General features: G+C 41.4%; 1 protein-coding gene and 1 long non-coding RNA gene across 5 annotated transcripts in view; both read left to right on the top strand.

Annotated features, from left to right (window-relative positions):
• DCX (doublecortin) overlaps window positions 1-21110 on the top strand; it is a gene marked incomplete at its 3' end in the record, with an annotated part of 61096 nt that extends 39986 nt beyond the window's left edge. Inside the window, exons 3-6 of one of the 4 annotated variants that reach the window (XM_083372348.1) lie at window positions 10838-10940; window positions 12221-12343; window positions 19243-19337; window positions 21002-21110. In XM_083372348.1, the coding sequence (XP_083228474.1) occupies window positions 10838-10940; window positions 12221-12343; window positions 19243-19337; window positions 21002-21058 (378 nt within the window). Of the gene's footprint in view, window positions 1-10837; window positions 10941-12220; window positions 12359-19242; window positions 19338-21001 lie in introns of all 4 variants that reach the window. The other 3 variants (XM_083372347.1, XM_083372350.1, XM_083372349.1) reach the window with 3 other exon arrangements.
• Window positions 1-22867, top strand: part of LOC310646119 — a 510475-nt gene that overhangs the window by 475081 nt on the left and 12527 nt on the right. The window lies entirely within an intron of this gene.

Here is a 22867-nt window from a genome sequence, read left to right as displayed (position 1 = left end):
TTCTAGATAATTTTTCTGGAGTCATATGCCAACCGTACATCATTTTGTAAATTATATCATGGTGAGATAGAGCCTTTATTGATCAGATTTGTACTCCGCTGCAATAATAATAATAAAAAAAACTCTTGGCGGTTACATACATCAAGAGAAAAGCAATAAAACAGCCACAGTGAAAGAATATAAAAACAATTCATCAAAAGCGACACAACCATCGATCGGTCAGCCCAAAGGGGTCAGTTCATCCTCCCAAAGGGCTCTGTGATATAATTCAATAGCTTGTGGAAAGTTAATGGAATGGTGGTGAAGAGCAGGTGCACCCACAAAAAAGTCATGCCTACCAGCCTCAACCTCCTGTGGGGTTGACAAACAGGTTCTCCTGGAATGTCCAAATCAGCCAGGTTGAAGCTGAGTGGAGAAGGTGATCCTACATATTTTCTGGTGGCTTCCCAAACCAGCATTTTTAATTGCCGAGAGATGTCAGTTGAAGGCCAGCAAAGAGTCTGGAGCTCCAACGTCATCTGTTCGTGTCGCCAGGTGCTCACAAACAATGGAGCTACAGAATTCTGAACCAGTGGAAGCTTCTAAATGGTCTTTCCAAGAAATCCATGGAGAATGTGTGATAACGAGGGCAAGTGTTATATTGACTTTGTGGTTTCGCATGGTCTCTCTCTTCCAATGAATACTCAGGAAATGTTGGATCTAGGGTCAACACAAGCCTTATCCTTTCCGTAGCCCAAACACCTCTGCAATTATCTCTGTAATTGTGGTTCCAAGCAAAGTTGTTTTCCTAAAATTAAGTAGCAGAATCAAATCTCGACCAGTATCTGTTAAACATTGTGAGGTTAAATCCTTTTAATTTTGTCTGTTTTGACAATTTGATTAGCATAATTCCAAATACACCAATAATTAGGGAGGAAACCTCTGCTTACTGATAAAGGAGAAGACAGTATTTGTAGCTCAGGACTGAAATGAAGGGTCCTTCCTGCTCTTTGAGCTTGGTTGTTTTCTTGCAGACATTTCACTAGCAGTGATGATGTTACCTACTTTGGGTAAGGAAAAGTCTACAAGAAAACAACCAAGCTCAGAGAGCACCAAGGAGCCTTGAAACCTCTGCTTAATTCAGTCCATAATGTTATTTTTTAAAAAATTTAGTTCTGCTATTTTACAGCTTTTTCCAGTTCTTTTTGGGCTATTCTAATATCATTAGGGACGCGGTGGCTCAGTGGGTTAGGATGCTGAGCTTGTCGATCAGAAGGTCGGCAGTTTGGCGGGTCGAATCCCGAGTGCCGCGTAACAGAGTGAGCGCCTGTTACTCATCCCAGCTTCTGCCAACCTAGCAGTTCGAAAACACGTAAAAAATGCAAGTAGAAAAATAGGGACCACTACGGTGGGAAGGTAGCAGCGTTCCGTGCGCCTTTGGCGTCTAGTCATGCCGGCCACATGACCACGGAGACGTCCTCGGACAAGCGCTGGCTCTTCGGCTTTGAAACGGAGATGAGCAACGGCCCCTAGAGTCGGAAACGACTAGCACGCCTGTGCGGGGGAACCTTTACCTTTACCCAGTGCTTTTTTTGTAAAAGAAAAAGGTGCCGGAACTCACACGTGTCATATAACCCACCTTGCCTAGCCTACAAGGTTCCATCAAAAAAAGGTGCCGGAACTCCGTTCTGAGCGTTCTATGACAAAAAAAGCCCTGCCTTTACCTAATATCATTTGGTGCCGTCTCATCTATAGGTAGCACTTGCTTTGCTGTGGAAAAAAAACATAACATATCCCTACCTAATAGCTTATGTTCCTATTATGGTTTCTGGTGCAATTTAATCATTACAGAAGTCTAGTAAAGGAGAATATTAGAAGCTCAGGGTTGACATGAGGGGCCCTTGGTGCTCTCTGAGCTTGCTTGTTTTCGTGCAGACGTTTCATTACCCAAACTAGGTAACATCATCAGTGCTAGTAGTATTAAACACACTGATGACGTTACCCAGTTTGGATAATGAAACGTCTGCAAGAAAACTAGCAAGCTCAGAGAGCACCAAGGAGCTCTCTTACAGAAGTCTGTTTTGAGCTTCTTAAGCATATTTAAAGTGATTGGCCTAACATTTTTTTTAATCTATTCGTGAAAATACGATTTAGCCAGTGAAAATACATTGAAGCATCCTTCAGAAGCAAATAGCAAAGGAGTGCCCCTCAGATACACCCCTGGTAATGGCTATAAAAATGAATGAAGGCAGTAAAAGCTGAGTCTTTAATTAGACGGTTCTACTAGTTGGATCTTATCTAATATTTAAAGGCTTCCTGACATCCATTCCCAGCTTTAACTGAGAGTAAAACAAGAGATGAGGGTAGCAAGGATATTTATAGTCTAGAGACAAGCTGATGGTTACAGTTCAAGGGGGGTGGGTGGAATTAAGCATTCCAGATTCTGCTTGCTACATTGAGCTTCAGTGATCATGCATTCTCATCATCACCACTGTGGGAGTATCTATTTCTTGATACGTCTTTTAAGATAGGAATAAGATGGAAAAAAGGCATGGAAAAGAGTAGAGGATGGAGCTTTTTAAGGGAAGGGCATGGCGTCTTTTGGTGCATTTAATTGTCAGAAACACAGTGCCCTAGGCAGGCATGGTTCAGGGGTGTAGGATGAAAGGTTGGAAGAAAGGAAGTTGCATTTCTTTCTTCTCACAGTGTTAAACAGGATCCTGCCCTCAGAATAGGATTCTTGGGCAAAAGGCCAAGGGGGGTCTGCTTGGCAGAAAGGAGAGATCCCAAATGTTGCCAAGTCAGCTTAATGCATTTTGAATGAAATGATATAACACACACATCATTAAGTCATTGCATCAACTTGTTCAGTTGCATCACTAGTAGAATTCAGGTTCATCCAGTAACGTTCGCTGGTGCAAGATCCCAGGACTGTGAGGTCCTTGGCACTCTCTGAGCTTGGCTGATTTCTTGCAGACGTTTCATTACCCAACTAGGTGATATCATCAGAGCTACAAGGGAGTGAGGTTTGCCCTCTGCTTAGATATAGTGGCTTGCCCTGCCTGGGTTGGCGGGGGTATTCTTGATGGTTCCTTGATCTAGGATATCTTGAATAAGAAATCCTTCACTCAGCATGTAAGTCATTTAAGACATTCACTGTCAAACAGTTTAGGGAACTCTACTGATATGTAAATTGTTCCAAAAAAAACAACCCCAGAGGTGAGGCATAACTGAGGGATATTTGAGGAGCCGTCTTTCCTTGGATACGTCCACCTGTTCCATCGCATCCAGTAGGAGACGTATGTTATGGGTCTCATTTACTAAGGCAGGGGTCCCCAACCCCCAGTCCATGGACCAGTACTGGGCCGCAGTATGCCAGCAACCAGGCTGCACAAACAAGCGAAGCCCCATCCACAAGATGAAGGCAGCACACAAAACCATGCCCCCTCTGGTCCAAGGAAAAAACCTCTCTCCGTGGAACCGGTCCCTGGTGCCCAAAAGGTTGGGGGCCATTGTACTAAGGAATATCATCTGACAGGAAGATGGCAGCCATATTCTGGAACACAGGTTTTCCAGAATTTAGATGGGCCCCAAACATCTGGCCTTTAAGAAGGACCTGACGATATAGCTGTGCCATCATGCTTGGGGTTTGGGTAGTATGATGAGAAATTAACCTTAATTTCTTAAAACTAATCAGTGGTTCTCAACCTGTGGTCCACCGACCCCTGAGGTGCTGAGAGGTCACAGAGGGGTCTGTGAAGGCTTGAAGAAATATTATGATTTAGATCTTAAATTAAGTCTTGGGGGTCCATGGCCATGGTCACAAAAGTTATCTAAAGGGGGTCCGTGGTGAAGAAAAGGTTAGCCACTGAACTAGGTACTCCCTTTCTTAAATTTAAGCAGGTCTAGAAATTAAGTGGAAAGGGACACGGTGGCTCAGTATGTTAGGACGCTGAGCTTGTCAATCAGAAGGTCAGCAGTTTGACGGGTCGAATCCTGAGTGCTGCGTAACAGAGTGAGCGCTTGTTACTCATCCCAGCTTCTGCCAACCTAGCAGTTCGAAAGCACATAAAAATGCAAGTAGAAAAATAGGGACCACTCCGGTGGGAAGGTAACAGCATTCCATGTGCCTTTGGCGTCTAGTCATGCCGGCCACATGACCACGTAGACGTCCTTGGACAAATGCTAGGTCTTCGGCTTTGAAAGAGTCGGAAATGACTAGCACGCATGTGCGGGGGAACCTTTACCTTTACCTTAGAAATTAAGTGTCTTCCTACCGTGTGATTTTTGCAGCTTTTTTGTAAAGACTGGAAAAAGGAAAGTCAGATTAGCTTGGAGCAAGGTGGAAAATCTAGCTAGTTCAAACAGAGGTTTAAAATTTATACTTACAAGCGCTCGTTCATTATTGATCAGAAGAGGAATCCTCGACTATTTCAAGCGCTGATGTTCTGACACCTTCAGGCCATATTGCAGCGTTGTTGACTGTAGACCAATGAATCTTTTCTCTAACAGAGGTTAATAATCCAATGCTTGGCATCCCCTGCTGCAAATACATTATTCATATGAATAAAAAAGCATCTCAGCTTGAGACTAATTGGCTTCCTCAAGTATTGGAGGTACCAACATTTCCCCAAACATATTCACTTCCAGCTTAATGTTAATATTGGGTGCAATTTGCCTAAAGGCCAAGTGTGTGCTATTTTAATTCAAGCTGATGCACTGTTGGAAGGTTATAGGCTTCCAAGACCAACAATAACCTATTCTCAGATAGACTAAAATTGACAGACCATCCCAGAATTTTTTTTGCACGCCTTTTAGAGCAGACATGTCAAACACAAGGCCCGGGGGCCGGATCCAGCCCGCGAAGTGGTTTCATGTGGCCCGCGAAGCCATCCTGGAAACAGTGAGGGAATGGCCCCCACTGCCTTGGCTCTGGCCCAGAGACCCTCCTTCCGCCAGAGACCCTCAGATCTGACCCACTCCTGCCCAGGCCCCCATAGGCACCCTTGATGCCAATGATGTAGAGCTGGCCATGCCCACCCAGTAGGCCATACGCACTCTATCCACGCCCACCCAGTAGGCCACACCCACCCTGGCCATACCCACCCGGCCCCTTGAGGGCAACCACAATGCTGATGCGGCCCTCAATGAAATTGAGTTTGACACCCCTGTTTTAGAGTGTCCAAAAATGTTTTCTGACCAGTCTTCAGAAACACACTTCCAAGTTGATTGCTATTTGCAACAGTGATGATCAGGGGACTGGAGGCTAAAACATATAAGGAACGGTTGCTGGAATTGGATATGTCTAGTCTAAGGAAGAGAAGAACGAGGGGTGACATGATAGCAGCCTTCCAAAATCTCAGGGGCTGCCCCAAAGAAGAGGGAGTCAAGCTATTCTCCAAAGCACCTGAAGGTAGGACAAGAAGCAACAGAAGGAAACTAACCAAAGAGAGAAGCAACCTAGAACTAAGGAGAAATTTCCTGACAGTGAGAACAACCTGTCTCCAGAAGTTGTGAATGCTCCAACACTGGAAGGTTTTAATAAGAGAGAAGACAACCATTTGTCCGAAACGGTCTAGGGTTTCCTGCCTGAGCCGGGGGTTGGACTAGATGACCTCCAAGATCCCTTCCAACTTTATTATTATTGTTATTGTTATTGTTATTGTTATCTTAATCAATTGCAGTATTGACACCCATTCGTATTTAAAAGATTTGTTTGTCTTCATGGTATAGCAAGGAAGTCCTAGATCAAGCAGCTCATTGGGCCATTATCTTCAGGGTTGGACTTGTGAGGATTAAATAAGAAACAATCTTCATAAACCTCATCAACAGCAGCAAAAATGATTAGGGGGCTGGAGGCTAAGTCGTACAAAGAACGGTTACGGGAATTGGGTATGACTAGTCTATTGAAAAGAAGGACTATGGGTGACATGAGAGCAGTCTTCCAACATTTGAGGGGCTGCCACAAAGAAAAGGAGGTCACCCTATTTTCCAAAGCACCAGAAAGCAAGAGAAGAAACAATGGATGGAAACTACAGTAACCAAGAAGAGAAGCAACCTAGAACTAAGGAGAAATTTCCTAACAGCGAAAGCAATCAACCAGTGGAAGAACTTGCCTTCAAAAGTTGTGGGTGCTCCATCACTGGAGGTTTTCAAGAAAATCCTAGACAACCCTTTGTCTTGGATGGTTGAGCAAAATGTTAGTTCCTTCCACTTCGCTTATTCTGTTAATAAAAAGAGCGTGGAACAAGGATTGCAACTGGGCTTCGTTTTCCCCAAAACATATTTTTTTATGATCCTACAGCAAAGTTGTTCGAGTTACTTGCTGCCATCTTCTCTTCCACAGTTGCCATCTGTTCATTTCTTTCTTGTGGAGGAACACTTGTGTAATTTGGCAGTGCTCATTACCCAATGCTCAGTAACGTGTTTTATGAAAATATTGAAATGGCATCTTAATACCAACGCCTGAAGGCACGGGGGCCATTCTTCCACCGAGAATTATCACTCGCCTCTAAGCCTAGCTACTGGAGCATCCAGCAAACAATCCCAGAATCTTCGCTTGAAAGTCAACCTCAACTCACATTCCATGCCCCCCAAAAATCAAAGGGCTCCCACCCTGGTGAGGTTCCTCAAAACACTGAAAATCTGCTTATTTCCCAGAATCCCCTTTTTCTGGACACCCCTCTCTTTGTTTTTTTTTGTTATTGTTCTAGTTTTTTAACAGAATGTTAAACTGCCAAACTCATTTGGGATTCAGTTGGATTTATATGGTGGAATTGGAACGCCCGATCTGCCTCTTCAGAGAACCCATTGACCTGACCCTTAGAGTGGCTGTGAAGTGCAAAAATGACGCTGCCACACACTGCACGAAGCTGTCATATGATTTGCTCAGGTTTGGCTTAATCCAATTTATCAAGTCAACGTGCAAGTCCCAAATTTTGTTTCTGGCTTAATGTAAGCATGTGAATCCTGATAACTGTGAGTTTTTTCAACAAACATGGCTTAGTAGTGCCAGGAGTGACACAGCTCTATCTTGTTACCTATTTCTTTCATTGCAAGTTATTACATAATTCCCACAGCACTGTCTTGTGCCTAAGGATATCTAAACATGTAGCACGACTGTGTTACTATTATCCTTCTCATCTCTCCTATTACCTACTCCTATTGGTACCTTGTGACTATCACCTGTTCTGTTGGTTGTATCTTATGATTTAGGATTGTAAATTTAGGATTTATCATTTTGTTGAGAGCTTATGCACCAGAGACAAATTCTTTGTGTACCCCATCACATAAAGAATATTCTGTTCAGCTTTGTTCTGTTCTATTTTCTATTCTGTTCTGTTCTGTTCTATTCTGCTTATTCTGTACAGTTCTATTTTCTATTTTCTATTTTCTATTTTCTATTCTATTCTATTCTATTCTATTCTATTCTATTCTATTCTATTCTATTCTATTCTATTCTATTCTATTCTATTCCATTCCATTCCATTCCATTCCATTCCATTCCATTCCATTCCATTCCATTCTATTCTATTCTATTCTATTCTATTCTATTCTATTCTATTCTATTCTATTCTATTCTATTCTATTCTATTCTATTCTATTCCAGTCTATTCTATTCTATTCTATTCCAGTCTATTCTATTCTATTCCAGTCTATTCTATTCCAGTCTATTCCAGTCTATCTTCTCTTCTCTTCTCTTCTCTTCTCTTCTCTTCTCTTCTCTTCTCTTCTCTTCTCTTCTCTTCTCTTCTCTTCTCTTCTCCTATTCTATTCTATTCTATTCTATTCTATTCTATTCTATTCTATTCTATTCTATTCTATTCTATTCTATTCTATTCTATTCTATTCTATTCTATTCTATTCTATTCTATTCTATTCTCATGCAGTCTTACTTTACTCATAATGTGATTACAGGGCATAGGTTCTCTGCAACCCCAGTGGCTATAATTTACAAACTCAGGCTCATAGCTTAGCACAATATATGAATGCCACCAATTGTGCTCTATACAATTAAATCTAGACAAACAAACCATTGACTGTTTAGTGAAGAAATGCAGCCAATGAATTTTGCAACTTTTTTCTTTGCTGTGTCAGTTATTTCACTTTTTTGCAAATCAACTGTTCTTCTGCTTCCTGGCCATGATTGCTAGGAGCACAAAGAAGCATTTAGAAGCATTAATGAAGTACCGCATCTCTGTTTAGAAGTATTTTTGCTAGCTTCTATTTCCGGACAAATTGCTCTGTATAATTAGAACAACTGATTAGGATGAACCCAAAGTGGACCCCGGTCTTTGAAAGAGTGTCAGCTATTTTAGAAGTAAAAGTATTTATTAGGCTCAATATAGAACTGGCATGGATCGTGGGAGGATATTAAATTTCAACTTGAGCTTCACTCCTAATGACTACATAGCCATAGCCATGTTTCCTTGGTAAAAATTCAGAAACGGTTTCCCGTGGCCTCCTTCTAATAAGCTCTTCCAGCCTCCCAACCTTTGAGATTGTTTGGTGCTCTCGTTCTGGGAAAGGGAGCTGTGAGTTTCTTTCCTTAGTTGGCTGTAGAAGCAAAGTCTGTAGAAGCAGAATAAAATGGGAGGGGAAGAGGGAGAGAGAGCGAGAGAGAGAGAGACTAGAACAGTAATGGTGAACCTTTTAGAGACCGAGTGCCCAAACCGCAACCCAAAACCCACATATTTATCACAAAGTGCCAGGGCTGCATCAACATTGTGGTGCCCTCAAGGGGGGGGGCAGGGAGGTGCCTCTGAGTGCCGCCTCGGGCATGCAAAACCTGGGGGCACAAAAATGGGCCACTGTGCTGCAAGGCGCAAAAATGGTCGCCTCAGCACTGCAGGGTGCAGATACAAGACACTGCACCGTGGAAGAACGGGGCAGGGCTAGTGAGTATCACGCAGGCACTAACCCCACCCCATTTGCCGGGTGTGCGTGCTCGCAGCCCCGTGCGCACATGCACGCGTGTAAAATGCTTCCCCCTCCCTTTTCTTCCAGTCCATCAATCGACAATGGTTGGTGACCTCTGCTCTGCCACCTCTGCTCAAGCTTGCAAGTTGGCCACTTTGCCTCCTTTGTGCTGGGCGGGGCTTCTGCTCCGGGCGGTGGTGGTGGCCTGATGGAACTGCTGCTGGTGGCAGTGGCACACATGCCAACAGAGAGGGCTCTGAGTGCCATCTCTGGCACGCGTGCCATAGGTTTGCCACCACTGGACTAGAAGCAGGATGGATGGACAGATGAAGAGATTAATGGATAAACAGATGCAGAGAGAAACTGGATGATCAACTGAAAGATCTAGATAGAAGCAGTGCTGTGAAAGCAGGATGGATGGATGGATGGATGGATGGATGGATGGATGGATGGATGAATAGACAGGTGTAGATAGAAACTGGATGATCAAGTAATAGATCTAGATAGAAGCAGGACTGTAGAAGCAGGATGGATGGATGGATGGATGGATGGATGGATGGATGGATGTTGAAATAGGATGATCAATTGATGGATCTAGATAGGATTGTAAAAGCAGCATGGATGGACAGACAGACAGATGCAGATAGAAACCCAATTTTAAGGTCTTATTCCCTCTGTCTTTCTAGTTCCAAGCCACCTTAATATTTTAAGTTCCTAAAGAGAAGGTGACAGGAATGACTGTGAAATGGTTATTTCCAGGAATGTAGTTTTCTTGTCACTGTGTAATTGTAACTGATAGTTTACAATAGGTTAAAATTAAATTGTCATGGCTGTCCTTGTCAAGAAGCTTACAGGAACATTTTTTGTTTTCTTACTTATTATACGCCTCGTCTTTGTTGTTCCCTTCCATGAAACAGGGAAGTGAAATTGTTCTGTTATGTGGTATTTTTAGTCTGCCTGGGAGAAACTCTGGATCTTAAGTTAGACCTTCTAGAACCACGGGTTGGCTTAAACTTCAAGTATCTCAGAGATTCGAGACTACATTGTTTCTGAATTCTTCCCACCATAGTTCAAAAAAACTTACTAGTTGGAAAGAAGAAGGACTTACTTCTTACTTACTTCTCCAATGAACCTCATGCCTTCTGAGGAAACTTGCTCCATTGGTTTCTGATGTAGGCCTGGGGAGTAAGGTCACCAGATTCAAGTTGACTCTGAGGATTGGACTATCAACTATCTCATCCTCTCCTCTAGTGAAGAGCAGGATGAGATGGACCAAGGGAAAGATCCCTGCACCACAAGATTCAGTGAAGTGACTTTATCTTCTGAAAAAAACCTTGGTCCGTCAGTCTTGGTTTCTGCTGTAAGCCCCTCAGTCATGGGGAGTCAAGGTCATCAGGCTCAAGTTGACTCTGAGGATGGACTATCAACTATCTCATCTTCTCTTCTAGTGCAGAATCTCCCCAAGGAGGAGATTCCCCCATACCAGATGATTCAGTGAAGTGGCTTTATTCTACCAGACCTACACTTTCCATTTTAAAGCCTTCTGATATAAAATGTCAGGTTCTCCTCTTGCAACCCGTCCGGAGAGCTTTGGTAATTATGTAATCACATAAGCAATCAGGAGCTGATAAAAATAAAGCCAGGGGAAGGAATCACCCAGTTGATCATTTGGAATGAAACAGAACCTGTAAAACAGAAAGTTTAACATACCACTGCGTTATCTCAAAGTAACAGATTCCCGTCACCTCATTCAATGATAGAAGATTCTCTCTTTTTTTTATGCCAAGCCTACACTACATTTTGTGTCATGGTTTGCATAAAGGGAAGCAGAGATACTGGGGGGGTGGGGCAGAGGGAGAGAAACAGTTTCCGAGAAATCTGAGCCATAAAATGAATGCTACCAACTCACGCTAAATGAATGACTTTATTTTTCCGATAGGTAACTTGCCTTCATGATTTCTTTGGCGATGACGATGTATTTATCGCTTGCGGCCCGGAAAAATTCCGTTATGCCCAAGATGACTTTTCTCTGGATGAAAATGGTAAAAACTCTTGCATGGTTGTTATTTTTTTTAAAGGGAAAGGGTGTCTTCCTGCTAAGTTGGGGGTTACCTTGAATTTGTATTAGACTTTTTATATTAAATAATATTGCCCAGACTCAAAATATAATTCAGGTTGCCTTTTTATATGTCTCATTAGAACCCAACCTACCCAAACTGGAACCCAATTCAAAATCACATGAAGTATTAGTACTGCTTTATAAAACTTTAGTAAGGTCACACCTGGAATACTGCATCCAGTTTTCGTCACCACACTACAAAAAAGATGTTGAGACTTTGAAAAAAGTGCAGAGAAGAGCAACTAGGATGTCACATCTTTTTGTATCAGCTCCTACGCTTCATAGGAACTGGTTCTTCCATAGCTTCTATCTATCTATCTATCTATCTATCTATCTATCTATCTATCTATCTATCCATTCATTCATTCATTCATTCATTCATTCATTCATTCATTCATTCATTCATTCATTCATTCATCTGTCCATCCATCCATTCATCCATCCACCCTTCCATTAGATTATATTGCAGCTAAAGTTGATAATTCCTAATTAGATTGGTGATCCTTAGATACACACTTTAGAGTGTATAAAGTATTTCCCCATAATTCAGGACCCTAAAGCTGGATCTTGAGGTGACATTTTAGAATGAGTAGAAATATAATACGATGCCTTATTTCAAACCGAGAGGGATAATTTAGTAGGAATAGGAATCAGGAATAGGTATATTTAGCAGAAAGTGAAATTATTCTGCCAGGCATCCTTGTCCAATATTTAGATCAAGTGTTGTTTTCCATCAGTCATACTAAACTATTGATGAGTTTCTGATTGGTTCCCATTAGGGAAGCCATTCAAAGCCGCTTCAATACCAGATTGATCTGTCCATTCAGTGAAGTTTCATCAAACTAATTTGATACCATAAAGTTTTGCAAAGGCTTTTCAAACTTCTTGAAAGTTCTCTAGTGCAGCTCTGGGACCAGAAAAGGAGTAGAGAGTTTACGAGACATCGTCTCATGAGTTACTGCCTCAACACATATGTGTGGGAGGAACCAGGATGAAAAGCTGGTTCCAAATCCTCCAGCCTGGATGTCCTCCACCGAGGTGGACTTCCAGAGTTTAAAGAAGGTAGCATGAACATTGCAGATAATTTGGGAACCTGAATTCCGTTCCATCTCAAGGACATCGATATTCTAGGTGTTCAGCTTCTGAAAAGCATCACATTTACCGTGATCTTGTGAGTATGTTCTGGTTTTGTTTCTTTTACAGAGTGTCGAGTAATGAAAGGAAACCCAGCCACTACACCAGGTAGCAAATCGTCTCCAACTCCACAAAAAAGCTCTGCGAAAAGTCCAGCTCCTTTGCGCCGGAGCAAATCGCCAGCTGACTCAGGTAACCTTCAGGATGGTGAGTGATTGTTCTCTTCCAACAAATAAATGTTAGCTCCTCCTGGATCTGGAGGATAAATTAATGTAACTCAGGAGCACATTCCTATTTGATTGGACACTAGCCAATTCCAAGTGTTATGGAAGAGTCCATGAAGTAACCTGGCTCATCTTGCTTGTGATGTCCACCCTAACCCTAACCCATTCAAAGAAAGAGAGAAAAAACACTGTTGGACAAAGGAGCAGGCTAGTAGTGAGTAAGACAGGAGCAGTAATTTATTGCCATTAGTCGTGTCATCTGAAGGATCCCAGAATAAGTAAGATGTTATTGTTTTGTTTTGTTTATATTCTGCCTTTTACAAATAACTCAAGGCCAAGAAGATATTCGACATACCTTCCTCTTATTTTCCCCACAACAACAATCCTGTGAGGTCAGTAGGGCTGAGAGAGAGTGATTGGCCCAAATGCCTAAGGCAGGACTAGAATTCCCAATCTCCTAGTGATTGGCCCCAAATCCCCTTAACTGGCTTTCATGGCTAAGGTAGGACTAGAACTCACAGTCTCCTGGTTTCTAGCTTGCTGCCTTAACCACTAAAGCAAACTGGTTATGTGGATGAAAACTTTGTTAAAATTGGAGCCCAAGATTATCTTTTTTCCCCCCTAGCATTTCTCATTCTCATCTTTGATAAAAGATCATCTGGATTCAATGTTTCCCTCAAAGAAAAAGAGAGTTTCAGTGCAATTCTTATGGAGGGAGCCCAATTTCTTTGCACTAGTTTAGTTGCTTTGCTCTTCACAACAGCCCTGCATAAATGATGCTGTCTTAGAAACTATCAAGGTTTGAGGAGAAAATCATAGTTATTCTACAGTTTGATGAAATTCTTGGAGCTGGCTGAGATGTGAAATGGGCAGCTTGATTCAAGAAAAGGCATCAAATAATGTCAATGCTGATTGGAAGCCCCTGTTTGGATTTCTTTCTTTCTTTCTTTCTTTCTTTCTTTCTTTCTTTCTTTCTTTCTTTCTTTCTTTCTTTCTTTCTTTCTTTCTTTCTTTCTCTTTCTTTTTCTTTGTTTCTTTCTCTTTCTTTCTTTCTTTCTCTTTCTTTCTTTCTTTCTTTCTTTCTTTCTTTCTTTCTTTCTTTCTTTCTTTCTTTCTTTCTTTTCTTTCTTCCTTTCATCCCTCCCTCCCTTGCTTTCCTTCCTTCCTTCCTCTTTCTTTCTTTCTTTCTTTCTTTCTTTCTTTCTTTCTTTCTTTCTTTCTTTCTTTCTTTTTCTTTCTTTCTTCCTTTGTCTTTCTTTCTTTCTTTCTTTCTTTTTCTTTCTTTCTTCCTTTGTCTTTCTTTCTTTCTTTCTTTCTTTCTTTCTTTCTTTCTTTCTTTCTTTCTTTCTTTTGCATGAAACAGAAAAAGAAAAAGAAATTATGGTATATGGGCTGGATGACAAGAAAAAAGTGGATAACAGAAAACAATGGAAGTTGTGTTGTAAACATAGAGTAAAAGCTTAACATGAATTCATTCTGATCTCTGTCGCAAAAAAAAAGTTGAGAGTCATCTTTTGTATTTCTTTTTATTTTATTCATTTTCTGTTTCTTTCATTTACTGGATTTTTATCCACCCTTACAAATAACTCAAGGCGGCAAACATACCTAGTACTCCTTTACTCCTTCTTTTCTTTCCCTTTTGCTTACATTTTCATTCTTTTATTTCCCCCCCCCTTCTATCTTAATTATCAATTTTTGTTCATTTTTATCTCTTCACTTTTTTTAAAAAAAATCTCATTTTATTTTTTTTTAAGAAAGAAAGCATTGTTTAGAAGAGAAAGAAAGATTGCTACCTCCAGACAGTAATGGGAATCTTTCTTGCTTTCTCCCGTCCTGTGATTGGAAGGAATGGATTCATTTCCCCCCCCCCCATCTTCGATATATTCAGAGAAAATGGGGCAGGATAAAATGTTTAGCTCAGCTATAGTCTCTAATTAAGAAAGGGGCCGATCGATCTGCCGATGGTAGTAAAGCATTACTCAATCTCCTATTGGGAAAGAAGGGTGTTTTTCTGATAGCTCTAGTATTTCCTTGCTCAATCCTTTGGCATTGTACCCGTCAGGCAAGATCAAGTAGCTGAAGAGGTTGACATGGAGCAAGAAATTAACAACAACAATGCAGTGTTTGTGTTCACCACTGAGATGGGCAAAAGAAAACTTAGCAGACAAAAGCTTCCATCTCTCTGGGTTGTCACATCGATTGTTGGCAATCCCTCAGCCGAACTGACACAGCTGCAGAGTAGCCTCAGACTTGCTTTGCTGTCCTTGTGGGCCTCCATTTAAAAAAAAAAAACCAACAAGGTGGGGGATGGGGGCGGATGATGATTAGGATCCTATGGAAGGAAATGAGCACATCTTGTGGGGAGATGTTTTACAGTGAGATGGGCAGAAAAGAATGTTTCTAGGCCAGGGTTGAAATGAAGGGCCCTTGGTGGTCTCTGAGCTTGGCGGTTTTCTTGCTGAAGTTTCATTACCCAAATAGGTAACATCATCATTGCTAGTGAGTGTGGGGAAACAAAAAGGACAGAACGCATCTTTTCCAGCAACCAACATCCAGATAAGCAGGGATGAAGCCCAGACAAACAATCAAACAGAAAACAACAGAAAACAGTGCCCCTCTCAAGGAGAAACTCTACCTTCCCAATATTGCAGGGCAAGCATCTGTATATAAACAAGAGGCCAACCTCATGCTTATTAGCACTGATGATAGCAACAGCACTTAGACTTCACAGTGCCAGAGGAATTCTGGCTCAGGAATTCTGGGAGTTGAAGTCCACGAGTCATAAAAGAGCCAAGGTTGCCTACCCCTGGCCTAGAATCCCTATGTAGCCACAAGCAAACTCAGTCTAATTCCCCTTGAGAGCTGTTGGCCCTTAACTAATTCTAATCAGGTGCTGACCATTAGCTGAGAAGATTCTTGTGTATAGACTTTTAGCAATAAAACAGCTTAATTGAACTTTCATGTGTGGACCTGGTCTTTCACTTCTGAGAAGGAAGAAATAAATGCAGGTTATTCTCTCTAAAGAAGTGGATTGTGATACACAAAAGCTTAATGTGACCACAAGAGTGTTTGTATTGGTTTTTTCCCCCTGCAAAATAAAATAAGCAAAAATAACACAGCTGTTTCTTTGGCAAATAGTGCCAGAAGACAGAAGTCAAAAGTTAAGAGATTTGAATTGATCAGCCTTCTAATAATTTGGATCAATGAACAGCGCTAGTGTTTTGCTAATGTGATTTTTTTTAAAAAAATCTTTCTTCACCATAGAATTTCTTCTGATGACTCCGTGTGGCTTCTGCCACATGGCTTTTTTCAAAGTTCTTTTTATTGAACTTAAGTGTCACAACTTTGTTAAAGTGGCAAATCCCAGATTCTCTGGGAAAGCTCAAAAGACTACATTCCCCATTCCTACATTACCATTTATACAAATTATCATAAGCTGTTGAGTCTTCCCGGAAAAAATATGAACTATGAAATTGGAACTGTAATAAAACTATCCATGTAAACGATAATTTAGAAGCGCCAGATGCAGTCTCCAGCAAGTAACATTTATAAAGCAACAGCAATGGCAATCCGATACAGTTGTGGAATCATGGATTTTGAAGAGATCAAGAGAGATCTTGGTACTGAGCTGCTGATTGCATCTGCAATCACTTAAATATGAGCCAGCAGTGTGCTGTCAAAAAAGCCAACACAGTCCTAGGCTGCATTAACAGAGGGTTAGAATCAAGATCGCATGAAGTGTTAATGCTACTTTATAATGCCATAGTAAAACCACACTTGGAATACTGCATCCAGTTTTGGTATCCACGATGTAAAAAGATGTTGGGACTTAGAAAGAGTGCAGAGAAGAGCAACAAAGATGATTAGGGGACTGGAGGTTAAAACATATAAAGAACGGTTGCTGGAATTGAGTATGTCTAGTTTAATGAAGAGAAGGACGAGAGGTGACTTGATAGCAACTCTTCCAATCTCTCAGGGGCTGCCCCAAAGAAGAGGGAGTCAAGCTATTCTCCAAAGCACCTGAAGCAATGGATGGAAACTAATCAAGGAAAGAAGCAACCTAGAACTAAGGAGAAATTTCCTAACAGAACAATTAATCAGTGGAACAACTTGCCTCCAGAAGTTGTGAATGCTCCAACACTGGAAGTTTATAAGAAGAGACTGGACAGCCACTTGTCTGAAATGGTATAGGGTCTCCTGCTTGACAGCGGGTTGGACTAGAAGACCTCCAAGGTCCCTTCCCACTCTTATTCTCTTATTCTGTTATCACTGCGAACTCCAGAACCAGAGGCTAGATTGAGAAGTTAACAGAAAGAGACCTACAGAAGACAAGAACTAGCCACTGCTGTCAGATGCCAAGAGAGCATTATAATACATTTTGCAGAGATTGATGGCAAATAAAGGTTGTAGTTATCTGTGTTTGCTTTCCCTCCACCTTATTATAAATTGTAGTAATGGAGAATGATGAACGTGCTATTTTCAGCAGTTGTTAGGCTGTGTCAGCCCTTTGAGATAACCCAGACACAAAGCAGGAACCACGAGTCCTCGCACTACCTCTGTTGTAAGGTTACAATAGCCGTCTAAAAGCACTTGTCCCTCCTTTACTATTTACATTCTAGAAAACTAGGGGTGGTCCATTCTGAGAGGCTTCCCCACATCCCTTTTCCTTCCATGGGCTGAGATACCATTTTATAATAATAATAATAATAATAATAATAATAATAATAATAATAATAATAATAATAATAATAATGATGATGATGATGATGATGATGATGATGATGATGATGATGATGATGTTGGAAGGGACCTTGGAGGTCATCTAGTCCAACCCCCTGCTAAGGCAGGAAACCTATACCATTTCAGACAAATGGCTGTCCAGTCTCTTCTTAATTTTTATGACGATGATCTAAGCTGCATCTCTTCCTTCTGTGTCTCAAGGTCATTCCCACATACCACGGTAGGCTGTGACACAGTAGTCCCTGACTCCTGTTTTGAAGGAAAACATACACCCGTACAAATGGAAATCAACTGATTCTCATTCTCTCTCTCTCTCTCTCTCTCTCTCTCTCTCTTTCTTTCTTTTTTTTCTTTTCAAAAATGCCTCTTTCTTTAATGAACTTGGAACAAAATTCATCAGCAAATTTGCAACAACTGGGTTTCCTCGCATCAAGAAAGCACCAGGCTGGCTGTTGATTCTCATTCAATTAAAGTTCAGCTATTGGCACTGCTAGAACCAGTCCATCAAATACAATTGTCAAGCCTCACCATGAACCACAATAAGCCCAAAGATTTTTAAAAGATAAATCTCTATTACAGGGAGACATTTACTCGGGATTCCTGGCTACATTTGATGGGCTGTGCTGTTTTTATATAAATTACCATACAGGGTGCAGTTCTAGCTAAGACCTGGTTTCTTTCTCTAAGCTGCAGAGTGATGAACGGTTTCCATGGAGAACAACAACAGCAGGCAGAATATGTGAGGCCTGGCATTTTAATTTATGTGCTTCTCTAGCAGACTTCATGAAGCAATTAAGCCCTGCTAGGTTTATATCTGGTGGATTTTTGCAAAGAAAAAGCAGGCGTAGTCTTCCATCCATCCTTCCCTCCATTTCAAGCTTTAATCAGACTTTAGGAAGCAAAATGGAATCCAGGAACTGGTTGGTTGGTTGGTTGGTTGGTTGGTTCACAGACTTCTTTTATAAGGCATCATAATAACAAAAAATTGCAAGGGATTCAAAGACGTCATTGCAAATAATGAGAGCAACTTAAAGGCAGCTTATAAAAAATAGTTGACAGTTTGTGAAATAATTTGCATATTAGTTATTAAGCTCATCAACCTTAACAATTAATCAGTTTAATTTACCCTGCCCTGTGGCTGTGTTAAAAAAGACAAATATGGCAACTATCTCTGTAGTTCTAGTTATCTGTCTTTCTCTTTACAACTTAGTACACGTTGTCCTTGACTTACAACCGGCGGTGGGATTCAAATATGTGAGCAACTGGTTCTCTGGGTGGATGCTGCTTCCGGATGTCCATTCTGGACCTGGGCAACAAAAAATGAGCGACCGGTTCTGCCGAACTGGTGCAAACCGGCTGAATCCCACCACTGCTTACAACTATTTATTTAATCATCATTTAAAGTTACAATGGCACTAAAAAAAAGTGACTTATGACCACTTTCGACGCTGGCGACCGTTGCAGCATCCCCATGGTCATGTGATCAAAATTCAGAGGCTTGGCTACTGATTCCTATTTATGACGGTTGCAGTGTCCCAGGCTCACGCGATCCCTTTTTGCGACCTCCTGACAAGCGAAGTCAAGAGAGACGCCAGGTTTGCTTAACGGACAAATGACTCATTTAAGAATTGCTGGGATTCGCTTAACAACTGTAACAAGAAAGGACCTAAAAATGGAGCAAAACACACTTAACAGCTGTCTTGCTTAGCAACAGAAATTTTGGGATCACAATTGTGGTGGTAAGTCAAGGACTATCTGTATTTGGAACTATTCACCTGGCCTCCTTCTTCCACCTCTGTCTTTTTCCTACGGTTTTTCTGGCTAACTGGCAAATTCAGAGGGGCCGATATAGCAATTTGGATGTTTATGCAACAACTTTGCTTTGTGTAGCGGAGAAACCATATGCAGAATTGCCATTTCAGTGGCCTGTAATACTTGTTTGCTCATCTGTCTCCACACTAAATAAGCAAAACCCTAGTTATGAAGCCAGAAAAGTGAGACCATCCAAAATAACCAATTCATTGTTTCCCAGCTGTAGATTTCACAAACTAGGATGTAATCTGAGGGTTGGTTTTTTTTAAATGCTGATCTTCATTCATGAGTGATTTTTCTTTTGTTCCCTGACAGCAAATGGGACATCAAGTAGCCAGCTTTCCACCCCGAAATCAAAGCAATCCCCAATCTCGACACCTACGAGTCCAGGAAGCCTCCGTAAGCACAAGGTATTACGTTTCTTATACCTTACTAAACCTCCTTCCAGCAGGTTATACTGTGTTGAGAGTTACTTGAAGGTAACAGACTTGAGATCACCTTTGGACTAACTGCATCCAGTTTTGCTCACCGCGATGTAAAAAAGATGTCGAGACTCTAGAATAGAGTGCAGAGAAGAGCAACAAAGATGATCAGGGAACTGGAGGCTAAAATGTATAAAGAACGGTTGCTGGAATTGGGGATGTCTACTTTAATGAAAAGAAGGAAGAGGGATGACATGATACCAGCTTTCCAGTACTTGAGGGGCTGTCACAGAGAAAATGGGTATGACCTATTCTCCAAAGCACCTCAAGGCAGAACAAGAAGCAATGGGTAGAATCTCAACAGAGGGAGACCCCCAGCGTGAAACTAAGGAGAAATTTCCTGACAGTGAGAAAAATTGACCAGTGAAACAATTTGGCCCGGAAGTTGATAGTGCTCTATCATAGAGGTTTTGAAGAAGAGAGTGGACAGGCGGTTGTCAAGAATGATATAGGATCTCTGCTTGAGGAGAAGGTTGAACTAGAAGACCTCCACGTTCTCCTTCAGCCCTGTTATTCTATCTTCTATGAAACTATGTTGACCTGATCTCTGTGATCTCTTCTACCCCAAGCAGGACTCAGATCACTTAGCAACTCAGAAGCCATCTTGTTTTTCCCCAACTGTGCCAGTTTTTTGCTTCTTTTTTTAACATTATTTTCCCTGCTTTTTCCCCAGGAGCTCAATACAGGGGGCATTGCATTCCTTCTTCCTATTTTTCACCCGACAACAACAAATATAGGGGGTAGAGTGGGCTGAGAAAGTCTGGTTCAAGGTCACTCAAATGAGCACACCCAGTTTATCTTGCCCCCAGCAAGACCCCAAAGAATGGGAGATACTATAGGAAAAAGCCCTAAGCCAGTGACTGGGTGTGCTTTTAAAATAACGCCAAAGCTAATGTTACTTCTGTAAGCTGTAAAATACATTTTGTCGCTGCTGTGGCGATAGGTTTCTGCGTCAGAACTGGTAGTAAGAGTTATTTCGGCTTTATTGTTAACGTCCTCTAAGTTTCCATGTCCTCTCTCTGTTTACACACACAGGCACACATGTGAGTGCACAACCTGACATTGAGAACCATTAATCAGCAGAACAGCTTGCCTTCAGAATGTCTTTGGAGATTCTCCATCACCTAGGTCATGGTTGTGCCAAAGGTGCTTGTCAAAAGGCAACTGGACTTTCTTGGTTGTTGTTTTTCCCCCCTTGGAAACATTTCGCTTCTCATCCAAGAACTCATCAGAACTGATGAAACTTCCGGGATGAGAAGCGAAACGTTTTCAAGGGGAAACCCCCCCACCCCCACCCCAAAAGTCCAGTTGCCTTTTGAAAAGCACCTTTGGGACTTGCCTTCAGAAGTGGTGGGTGCTCCATCGCTGGAGTTTTTCAGAAGAAATTGGACAAACATTTGTTTGGAACTGTATAGGTCTACCTGCTTGAGCATGGGGTTGGACTAGAAGATCTCCAAGGTCCCTTCTGTTATTCTGTCCCATGCCAGAATTTCATCCATACAAAGGAAGTTTGGGGCTCCTGTTGCTTCCTTCCTCTCGATGCCATCCAGGCTAATTGTGGGATTTAACGCTTGTCCCCTTTCTTCTTACAGGACCTGTACCTGCCTCTATCCTTGGATGATTCTGATTCTCTTGGAGACTCTATGTAAAGGATACCCAGTTCCCCATCTCCGTAGTACATGCTCTGTTTTAAACGCAGAGCAGTACTCCTGCCCAAACGGAGCAGAGAGGTCACTGGTGCTCGCAACCAATCCAAGGACACAAAACTTATGGTTTTGCTTTCTTTGATTTGCTTTCTTGTTTTCCTCCTATGAGTTCTCCTCTGTCTTACAAAGCCAACACTAGCAACGGACCAGAGGTAAAGAGATACCAACCATTTGCAGAACTTCACCCTCCAAGTAAAACGGTTTATTCCTGGTGTTCTTTGAAGCCAGAGATGAAATAGAACATCACGATCTTACAACTTTTTGTTCTCTCTCTTTGTACTGGACACAATGACACCAGGAAAAAAGATGATCATGTCTTTTCAAAAGATTCCATGTCAAAATAGTCCAACAGCAGATGTGGCAAACATTGACCCTCAACTTCAACTTTTCCCACCAGACATTCATTTTTTTTCCAGACATTCATAGTAGTTGCCAGCAACTCTACCAAAGTAGCTTTGTTCCCCTAATCCTGCCATGTTAAATTTATTACTTTCCTATTAACTATACTTGATTTATGCTCACAGCCACCAAGGGCTAAATCCATGACTGTAATCAGGTCAATATATCACAGCCTGCCCCAAAAATAATTGAGCAAAAAATTATTTATGTTTGTTTTGCTGCAGGACCCTTAAAGTGGGACTCTTTTTCACTGCAGTGGTTCTTTTATTTTTTAAGACATGGCAATAAAAAGAAAGATTTGGTGGATATGAAGTTACTGGAAGTGTTGTGTGGTATCTCTTGACCTCTGAAAGATTCTTCACGCCTTGCAAACGGCCAACACTTGAAAACACTGTGAAGGTTTTGTTTTCAGATTTCTGGTACTTCTCTGTTCCTACAACTCCTGCGATTGCTGTTGTTAATCAGTACAATTTTATAGAGGGGAAAAAATGACCTTAGCTAGGTTTTAGAGAAGCTCTTCTTCTTCTTCTTCTTCTTCTTCTTCTTCTTCTTCTTCTTCTTCTTCTTCTTCTTCTTCTTCTTCTTCTTCTTCTTCTTCTTCTCCTTCTCCTTCTCCTTCTCCTTCTCCTTCTCCTTCTCCTTCTCCTTCTTCTTCTTCTTCTTCTTCTTCTTCTTCTTCTTCTTCTTCTCCTTCTCCTCCTCCTCCTCCTCCTCCTCCTCCTCCTCCTCCTCCTCCTTCTTCTTCTTCTTCTTCTTCTTCTTCTTCTTCTTCTTCTTCTTCTTCTTCTTCTTCTTCTTGGTTTTTTCCTTTGAAAATGTTTGACTTCTCATCCAAGTAGCTTGAAGCTTCTTTTTCTTCTTCTTCTTCTTCTTCTTCTTCTTCTTCTTCTTCTTCTTCTTCTTCTTCTTCTTCTTCTTCTTCTTCTTCTTCTCCTTCTTCTTCTTCTTCTTCTTCTCCTTCTCCTCCTCCTCCTCCTTCTTCTTCTTCTCCTTCTCCTCCTCCTCCTCCTCCTCCTTCTTCTTCTTCTTCTTTAAAAAAAAATAAAAACTGGTGACTTGATTTTGCTTAAAAAAAAGAAAAGAAAACAAAAGTATAGAAAAATGTTCTGTGCGGTGAAACGTTTTTAGAATTTGCGGCTAAATATGCCATCCGAAATAGGAAAAGAAAAAACAAACTAACAAACAGGGATGGCATCATGAGTGGGTGCACTGGGTGGGGTTAGGGTTCTTACCATTCAGAGAGTATTTTGAGAAGGTTTGTAACATCAGGGGCCTCAAAAAGAGTCAAGATGTCTGCTCTCCCTATGGGATTGGAGCCCTGACTTGTTGTTTTTTTAATGTGTATTGCAGGCG

This window comes from Vipera ursinii (genome assembly GCF_947247035.1).
Source record: "Vipera ursinii genome assembly, chromosome: 12".
Lineage (NCBI taxonomy): Eukaryota > Metazoa > Chordata > Lepidosauria > Squamata > Viperidae > Vipera > Vipera ursinii.
The sequence above is the reverse complement of the archived record's forward strand: the minus strand, read 5'-3'. Positions and strand labels throughout refer to the sequence as shown.